Source organism: Leptonychotes weddellii, chromosome 8, assembly GCF_054177405.1.
Source record: "Leptonychotes weddellii isolate Sample4059 chromosome 8, ASM5417740v2, whole genome shotgun sequence".
NCBI lineage: Eukaryota > Metazoa > Chordata > Mammalia > Carnivora > Phocidae > Leptonychotes > Leptonychotes weddellii.
Window position 1 is genome coordinate 27,662,474 of NC_138376.1, and position 10,095 is coordinate 27,672,568.

The 10,095-nt window shown below is 43.3% G+C and overlaps 1 protein-coding gene across 3 annotated transcripts in view; it reads left to right on the forward strand.

The window, feature by feature from the left end:
• TBC1D22B (TBC1 domain family member 22B) overlaps positions 1 to 10,095 on the forward strand; it is a 74,527-nt gene extending 64,432 nt beyond the window's left edge. For all 3 annotated transcript variants that reach the window (XM_006734004.3, XM_081827409.1, XM_081827408.1), the window contains one exon: positions 8,118 to 10,095. In XM_006734004.3, coding sequence (XP_006734067.1) covers positions 8,118 to 8,246 — 129 coding nt within the window. In that variant the 3' untranslated portion in view covers positions 8,247 to 10,095. The remainder of the gene's footprint in view (positions 1 to 8,117) is intronic.

Genomic DNA, 10,095 nt, shown 5'->3' on the forward strand with positions numbered 1-10,095 from the left:
GCTGTGTCTCTCTCTGTCAAATAAATAAATAAAATCTTTAAAAAAAAAAAAAAAGTTTACATTCAAGGACATGTTTTGGAAAGTTTATATTGTAACCAGGGGAATTGTTTTGCTACCTCATTGATTGTCAAAACTGGGATTTGTTTTAAAGTACTACTTATTTGACTAAGAAAATATTTTTACATGCCTGAATACACTTTACATTCGCAAAGGTTGTTCCAATATTGCTAAGTGATTCTACACACAGTATCTTAGTTAGTGATGTATATTTTAGGTGGTCTTTAAGTTCTTTTGCTGTTAATCATTACACGTCCTATCTTTGGTTGTGCTTGGTTCTCATCACTGAGTAAAATCAAGCAACTCTTCACTTTTCCTTCAAACGGCCTCTGCTGTGACTTCCTTTCTTTTTGTTCCTATTGCGTTCTGCCCCACTTGTCTTCTTGCTCCAGGGCAAGCAGTATGTTTTACAGTGGTTATGAGCCAGAGTGCCTGGGTCCGCATTCCAGCCCAGCACTGCCCTATGGCCCTGGGGCAAATTCCTTAATCTCTGTGCCTCGATTTCCTCATCTGTAAAATGGAGGGAATATTATGCATCTCATAGAGTTGATGTGAAGATTAAATGAGTTAATAGAGAGCACATGTAAAGCACTTAGAGCCCTATCTGGTATGTAATAAGTGCTCAATAAATGATAGCTATCACTGTAATGATTATTATCCTTGATGTTCTCCCTCTTCGGTTCCTCCATCTATTGAATATTCTCTAATGGGTTTCCCCTGTACCTTTTCCTTACAGAGTTTCTTTAGTTATAACCTCTATCCCTTCTCCTTTGGACCCCTTACCTAATTGTTGTCTCCCCCACCCCCATGCCTCCAGTTCCTTTTCTGCCATATTCCTTTTCCTTTAGGATCTATGGATTCTCAGCCAGTACCTATGTCAGGCTGTTTCCTGTGATTTTAGCCATTTCCAGCTTTTCTTTGCTCCTTTCTCATTAATTTGGAGCTGCTCTCTGCTGCTTGCCCCATGAGCTGTCTTGTCATCGCTATAGTGTTTCATCCAACTGCATGTCATGCCTAGTGCTCCCATGAGCTGGCTTTGTAACAAATCTTCAGTTATTCCCTGCCCCAACGGTATCTCTTCTCTATCCCTATATTAAAGCATCTGATTTTTGATTAACGCTTTCTTCCCACAGCCATTTGGTTTTTACTTCTTTTCTACTATCCCAAGTTTATCAATGCATTAGGCAGGGTTTCCCATTGTTGCGGCAGTATGGTAAAGGATGCAGTTCCTAGAAATAGCCACTAGGTGGCAGAGTGCTTCCTCACGCTACACCTCACGGCCTGGGGGGGCACACAGGGATGTTACCTTGGCCAGGGTTAGAATTATTTCAAGGCTTCCAGGAGGTTTCTAGCAAGGTTAGAGAAACTGGCAATTATAGGTAGATGCTATCCCAGCAAAGAAGAGGATAGTCTTCTAGAGAGATCACTCCTTTGTTATCAATTGTGCAAACATATGCATTCATTATAGAAAATTTAGAAACATCAATAAGCAAAAAGAAAATCAAGTACCTGAAATCTTACCACACACAGGTGATATAGTTCCTTCCAGACATTTCGCCATGCAAATCTACATAAATAAATACGTGCTCTGTATGTATAACCATTAATGCAACTACTTTATATGCTCTGTTTTATGACCTCTTTTTATCACTTTACAAAATATGGTAGATGTTCTATCATGTCAAAAACTGTAAATCTGTGTTTCCCCCATTTTTGTACTTTTTACACGTTGCATGAGTACATGCTTGTACAAAAATTGTGAAAACATTAAAATAATGAATTGGCTACAGGATATTTTATTTTATAGGGGCACCTGGGTGGCCAAGTCGGTTGGGCATCTTCTGACTCTTGATTTCAGCTCAGGTCATGATCTCAGGGACATGAGATCAAGCCCCACCAGTCTCCGCGCTCAGCATGGAGTCTGTTTGAGGTTCTCTCTCTCTTCCTCCACCCCTCCCTACCGTGCTCTCTCTCCCTGTCTCTAAAATAAATAAATCTTGGGTTGCCTGGGTGGCTCAGTCAGTTGAGCCTCTGCCTTCGGCTCGGGTCATGATCTCAAGGTCCTGGAATTGAGCCTCATTTTGGTTTCTCTGCTCAGGGGGGAGCCTGCTTCTCCCTTTCCCTTAGCCTGTTGCTCCCCCTGCTTGTGCTCTCTCTCTCTCTCAAATAAATAAATAAAATCTTTAAAAAAATAAAATAAATCTTTTTTGAAAAGGATATTTTATTTTATAGATTTACCTTAATTTGTTTAATGAAAGGCCACTGTCTCCATAACATCTAGGGGTTTCCTTCCTTGGGATCTCACTATTAGGCCTGCATCCCAAATAATGCTTTTATTCCTTTAAGAGCTTTTTAATCCCTCTAGTGGTAACCCCACACCTGGTTGCCTACTGGAATTTTTGTAGAAGTGTGGTTGCCAGGTCCCACCCAGGTTTTTAGAATCCAAAACTCCAGGGATGAGGCTTGGGCCCAGGTATTTCTGAGAGTTCCTACAGTCGATTCAGCTTTTACAGCCTGGTTGGACAGGTAGGACCAACACTTGAAACCCAAGGGTTTCACTGAGGCTCCCAAGTTCCCAGAGAATTTTCTTGCTTATGTTCTGGATGAGGCTAAGCATGTACCATTCCTTCAGCTCCCATGGAAACTCCATGGAAGGCAGGGGTTGTTCTGAGTCAATGAAGTATGTCCTCAGGAAATAGGATAGCAATTTGACCTCACCCAGCAAGTTGACTGAAAATGGGACTGAAATTCTATAATGACAAAAGCAATTTGTACCAAAAAAAAAAAAAAAAAGAAACAGAAAAATGTTTTCCAATGAATGAAGTAATTAAAAATGTAATATTAGTTTTGATATGGATACTTGGGTGTTAAACTTACCTCCAAAGGGAAGTATAAAAATTTTTTTTTTAATTTATTTATTTGACAGAGCGAGCAAGCACAAGCAGGGGGAGCAGGAGAGGGAGAATCAGGCTCCCCACTGAGCAAACAGCCCCATGCCGGGCTTGATCACAGGACCCTGGGATCATGACCTGAGCCGAAGCAGACCCCCAACTGACTGAGTCACCCAGGTGCCCCGGAAGTATAAGAATTCTTGTTGGCTGTGGTGTGAATCAAGAGAAGGGCAAGCTATAGGAGCAAGGGACGTTAACTTAGGGCTTACATTTATAAGTCAGGGGATCCCTAGAAATGAATGGAAACATAATTTCAGTTTTATTTTCAATAACCCCAAACTCAAACTTAGCAATTCCTACAATAGGGATGTAGCCAAGAAAGCACAGTAATATTTGCAGTACCTTCCTTTGTCACTTATTACTAAAGTTTTCATATCCTATGAAGTTGTTACAGATGTCTCAAAACGGTGTTTATATTCATTACTACTTTGAAATAATGGTAGTTCTTTAATCTGCCATTAGATGGTGTTCTAGAATATATTAATAAAGGACATCTATGGTGGTATCATAAATTTGTTTACAAATATTTTGATGACTGTTTCAATTTAATTGGTCTCCTTTGTGACAGTATGTATTTTATGTATTTAAAACCATCATTCTGAGAAGGGATCCATAGGCTTCTCCAGGTAGCCAAAGAGTCTGAGGTACAGAAAAAGTGAGGACCTCTGTCGTAGAGAGTCTGCCAGAATTAGAATAAAAGTTGACTCCCTGGGGAGGATGCTGGCAAAAAGATGGGGTACCATTTCCAGTTCCAGTGGGGATGGAGACACTTGGGGGGAAGGGATAGGAAGCAGGAGGGAAGAATCAGAGGGGCCAGAGGCCAGGAGTTCATGGGGGAGGGTATTGTATTCCAAGGGCAACATTTTTTTTTTTTAAGTTGAGATTAAAAACAAAAACAAAAAAACAAGGTATACATAGAACAGAGGCCAAGAAACCCATGGAAAATTGTTAACCATGAGAAAAGAGCACTCCAGAGATGTTTAGATCAGCTAACGGGGCTTTCAAAAGCAAAGTTAGCATCTGGGTGGGTTGAGTGAGTATCAGTAACTGGTTGAGTAATGGGTCTGGTTGAATGAATTTCAGTGACAACAATGGGATGGTAAGGGGTGGTTACCTACAGGGTTTGGGAAAAGCGTACAGCGTGATTCTCATTGTGTTCTTCCTGGGAGTTCACCACCATTTTGACTTAAGGCTTTTGAGTTCTGTTCTCAGGCCTGGAGATCTCAGGGAAAAGGTTTACAATTAACAAAATTTGTCTGATAAGAGTATTCAGTGCTGGTGGAGATCTAGGGAAATGAGCATTTTTCTGGAATGCATTTTCTGAATGAGTGTTAAGGACCTTTAAAATGTTCATGTTCTTTGACACGGCAATTTCATTCCTAGGAATTCAGCCCAAGGAAGTCATCTAAAATATGGCTCTATGCAGGGGCGCCTGGGTGGCTCAGTCGTTAAGCGTCTGCCTTCAGCTCAGGTCATGATCTCAGGGTCCTGGGATCGAGCCCCGCATCGGGCTCTCTGCTCCGCAGGAAGCCTGCTTCTCCCTTTCACAGTCCCCCTGCTTGTGTTTCCTCTCTCGCTGTGTCTCTCTCTGTCAAATAAATTAAAAAAAAAAAAAAAACTTTAAAAAAAAAATACGGCTCTATGCACAAGGCTGTTCATTATAATTTCATTATAATGAAAAAACAGAAATAATTACTCAAAACAGGAAGATGTAGAGTAAATTATGGTATGTCTGTATCATGAGAAATTTTTTGGCCATGAAAGTATCTACGAGGAGTTTTTATTATTAGAGGAAATGCTTATGATAAATGCTAAATAGATTCAAAATTATATAGAGAAATCGTTTCAACTATGGAAAATGTGCAGAAAAGGGAGTGGAAGGAAATATGCGAAAAATGTTTAAAAGTGACTTCTTGATTATGAAGTTATAGGTAATTTATTTTCTGCTTTTTTACTTTTTACTAAACAAAACTACCACAGAATGTGTATTACTATGGAGAAAAAGTTCCACCACACAAGTAATATATAAAATCTTTATTGTTGGGGCACCTGGGTGGCCCAGTTGGTTGAGCATCCAGCTCTTGGTTTTGGCTCATGATCTCAGGGTCCTAAGATAGAGTCCCTTCCCCTTGTCTCTGCACTCAGCGGGGAGTCTGCTTGGGATTCTCTCCCTCTGCCCCCCACCTCCCATGTGCTCATTCTCTATCTGGAATGAATGAATAAGTCTTAAAAAAATAAAAAATAAAAAGCCACTGAGGTGCCTGGGTGGCTCAGTTGTTAAGCGTCTCCCTTCGGCTCAGGTCATGATCCCACGGTCCTGGGATCGAGCCCCGCATTGGGCTCCCTGCTCCGCGGGAAGGCTGCTTCTCCCTCTCCCACTCCTCCTGCTTGTGTTCCTGCTCTCGCTGTGTCTCTCTCTGTCAAATAAATAAGTAAAATCTTAAAAAAAAAAAAAAAAACACTTTACTGTAAAAATTGAAAACACGGAGCTCAAATGATACAGAAGTATAATGGGAAAAAAGTGAAAATCTCTCATCCCCGAAGGTAACTACTGTTAACAGTTTACCTCCTCAACTTCTTAATTTTTTATATACATATGTGCATATACATATACAAATATATTGTGTTTTCTCATTTACCTAAGTGGGATCATACTATAAGTCTTTTTCTACAATGCTTTTCTTTCTTACTCCTAAAAATATCTTATCTTTCCACTGCGGTGCATGTAGTCCTACTTCATTTGTTCTCTGTGCTTCCGTGCATTTCATGATGTGGATAACCACGGTTTGTCTAACGATTCCCCACTATTTGAAGCCGTGGTGCATGTGGCGAAAACCTTTGCGCAGGACTGTGGATATTCCCTTAGGACAAGGACACGGGGGTAGAATTGCTGGATCAAAGACCATGCGCATTTCTGACTTTGATAGTTACAGCCTGTGTGTGTTAAGATGACATAAACTTGTCTCCTGTAACCAAGACCCTAGAACAGCAGTGGCTCAAAGCAAGATAGTTGTTTACTTGTTGTTTAATTCCTAGTCTAAGTGTAAGCAGTCCAGGGCTAACATTCCGCCTCCAGAGTGGCAGGGACGCGGCTCTCTTCTGTCTTGCTCTGCCGTCTCCAACACATGGCTTTCATCTTACGGTCTGAGATGGCTGCGTCCACTCCTCCATCCATATGCACTTTCTGCGAAGTGGGGAAGGAGAGGTCTAGGGCAGAAGCCGGAACTTACACTGTCCCAGAATTGGGATCTTAATCCTATTGGCCGTCCTTAGCAGTGATGTGCCCCAGGCAGCTGTGTGTGCACAGCTAAGTGTCTGTTTCTAGAGGAAGAAATCTCATAACAGCTTTGCAAGACCTTTCCACTGAAAACTACAAAACACTGCTGGAGTGTCCAGCTCAAAGCAGGCTTTTTGAAAGTCCTCCCAGCATGGGGGTGGGCCATGGGCCTTCTGCACATTACCTATTCGTATTACCTGTTTTTCTCTCTGGTGGTTTTCTTTATCTCTTACTGATTAGTAGGTGCTCCTTTTTGATTATGGATAGCATTGGAGTATGGATAGTATTTTGATTATGAATTTGGTCTTTTGAAGGTGTTACAAAATATTTTCTTATAGTCAGTTTCTTAGATTTTAACCGGGTTTTTGGCACCTTTTGACATATTGAAGTTATATGTAATAAAGTCTGCCTGTCTCCTTATGTCCCTGGGTTTTGTCTTGCTATTATAATTTTTATAATCAGAAAAATAAGAATATCCAGTTCAGGAAGAGAGACGGGGCACCTGGCTGGCTTGGTCGGTAGAGCGTGTGGCTCTTGATCTCAGGGTTATGGGTTCAAGCCCCATGTTGGGTGTAGAGGTTACTTTTTTTTTTATTAGAGATTTTTTATTTATTTGAGAAAGAGCACTAGAGAGAGAGAGCAAGCACGAGTGGAGGACAGAGGGAGAGGAAGAAGCAGGCTCCCTGCTGAGCAGGGGGCCCAATGTGGGACTCAATCCCAGGACCCTGGGATCACAACCTGAGTCGAAGGCAGACACTTAACCGACTGAGCCACCCAGGCACCCCCAGGGGTAGAGATTACTTAAAAATAAATATAAGTAAGTAGACTTAGAAAAAGAGGGGAGAGGAAGAGATAAAAACACGAAGCAGCAGCAACAGCATGGGGAACTAAATTACAGAGACAACCTCTCATTCTCTTTTTATTCTAATATCCTCTTTAATATAGACTGTCTCTCTGGAGCTGTTTGAGGGACCTGGGTTTTGAGAACTGAATAGGACTGAGATAGGTAGAGGAGAAAAGAGAAGGTCTCCCAAGTTAAAGGAACAACATAAATTAAACCCCAGAGGCACAAATAAATCTGGCTGAAATGGACCTAGCTGGAGAGACATGTGCATTGGGAACATAGGAAATAAGCTGGACAGGTAGGTCGAGAATGGTCTTTGGAGAACAGGGCAGAGGCTAAATATGGTGATTAGAAGTGAACACTGGCATTAGGAGACATACAGCAAATGAAAAAGGATATTCATTTATGAATATGAAGAAAGGGATTTTTTTTAATAAAGGTTTTTTTTTTTTTTCTTAAAGGAAGCAAATTAAGTGTCTAACAAAAGGCAAATGGTTGAGTAAATTAGGGTATAGCCACATGATGGAATACTAACACTGAGAATAGTCATTTTTGAAGGCTGCATGGAAAAACACTACAATTATAGTAAAAGAGGATGATTAAAAAGCATATAAAAATCATAATGATTACAGCTATTTAAAGAAATACGCATGTGAAAAGACTGAAAAGGAAAACTTGGAAATAAAGAGAGGTATATTTGGATGATGAGTGATTATTTTTCTCTTTTTCAATGTCTTTATTTGTTGGTGTCATTTTCTGTTTATAATACTTTTAAAAGAGGCAGGTGTTAGTGGATATGAGAGAATCAACAGAGGCTTTTCAAGGCTTCCTGAAGGTGAACTGGGAGCTGGGGGCTGAGTGCTGCTTGGGAGGAGGGAGCCCGACCCTACGGGATGTGTGATCCAGGACGAAGGGACCCCCTTCCAGGCCCTGCTCGTCCCTTGGTCTGTAGTCCAGGGATGATAAAATTTCTTTTCTTGCATTCCAGGGTCTCCTGATGCTGCTACAAAACCTACCTACGATACACTGGGGCAACGAAGAGATCGGGCTGCTTCTTGCCGAGGCGTACAGACTGAAGTACATGTTTGCCGATGCCCCTAATCACTACCGTCGATAGGTGCTGTCTCCCCAGGGGGACCCAGACTGTCCCCATCTCTGATGGCAATCTGATCACTGTGGCCACTGTGCGAGCCGTGGACTCCGGCCAGGAACCACTCCTGCTGTAAAAAGCTCACATCCGCCGCCCAGGTCTTAACTCTTTGGCGTGCCTGTCCACCACTCCATGTCTCCGGATGTGTTTCTCGGACCACTATCAGTATTCCATGACATGTGGATGGGCCCGGCTCTGGGAGAGGACAGGAAAGGAGGTACAGGGTTGTCTGCCCCTTTCAAAGAAACTGGACAAAAGAAGGGGAAGGCTCAGGGTCTCAACTCACATTGTCCCTACATGGACTGACTGTCTCTCGCCTCCCGGCCCCAACTGATGCCGTTGCTTTTTGTGACATAGTTTGATTTGATCACAGGTCAAAAAACGCCTTATGTTTTCAGAAGACTCCTGGCCCTTCCTCCCCCCAGTTCCTAGCCCTTCCCCTTCTGCCCTGGTCTGAGCCAGTGAGGGGCAGCTTGAGACTGTTGTTCTCAGATGGAGGAGGTACTGATGCTTATAACTCTGGGAAGAGGCCTACACCCAAGGGCTAGGAATTTTATTTTTCCTTTTCTCATCCGATGTCTGTATGTGCGCCCGCGTTTGTGTGTGTATGTGGGTATACACACCCGTCAGCATTTAGTTATGTGTCTGAATTTATGTGTCCAGACTAGCCCTGTCACCACCAGCTGGGAAGGGCCCCGGTGACCAAGTATACAGGTGTCCCTTGAGAAGGATCAGGGCAGGGGAGGGAGAAGGGGCTTTATACCTCTCCAACCCCTTTTCCCATGATGACCCACTCCAAGATATTATGTGTAAATTGTGTTATTATGTATATGGGTAAAGATGTACAAATATATGTCCTCTTTGTAGCAGATATGATTTTATATTTATATTGTGCATCAACGTGTGCAAGCAATCTCGGTCACTAGCTCAGATGAAGTTGCCAGGCACGGGGTCTGGCATCTCCAGGTTGGCTTCTGGGCGTCCTCCTGTGAGGGGGAGGATGGGAGTCTGCCAGAGTGAGTGTCGCCAAGCAAATGGACCTGCTTTGACAACTGGTGGCAGCTGTCCCAGCATCAGTGTCTCCGAGTTCTTCTCTCTTCCCTCCCCGCCCCTCCCCACCCCGCCCGGGGTCTTTGTGGAGCATCTGCCCCACTCCTTCCCCGTGGTGGGCAGACAGAGCCCCCCACCTCTCACCCCCAGAGGCAGAAGCCCTCCTGCATGTTTTCAGCCCCTCCCTTTCCCCAGGAGGCTGGGGGAGAGCTTTTGTTTTTCCCTTTAAGTCAGCATCGTTTTCAAGCCAGAAGCTGTGACTGACTCATCAGTGCCAAGGAAAGGGGTTTTCTGTGTCTCCCTGGGGTTTGGCGCTCTTCTCAGAGAGAGGTATCCAGTGTCCCCCACTGTCACCACCATACCCCACACAGCTCATGAGAGGGGTGACATGTTGGATTTGGGGAGTTCCATAGCGGAGGGGCAGGGGGATGGTGGCGAGCAGCTGCCCTTCTCCCGGGAAGCCGGTCAGTGTCCCCGGTGGGTGACGCCCTTGAGTTTCTGCCGGTGAAACTCCACCGCGCTGTTCCATTTCTCATCTGGAGCTGTTTCTCAGGCATTCTTCCTAACCCCCTCCTCTTCCCCTTCAGTGTGCCTCAATAGTCTCCTTCACAGAGCGAGAGGGCTGTGACCCTCCCCTCAACCGGACTAATTAAAGAAAGACACTTGTGTTCCCAAGTGGTGGTTTTATTTTTTTAGTTTTTATGTTTGTATGGAAATTGTGGATAAAGTGAAAGAGTTGTAAATAAATAGTGTATTTCCTCCTCCA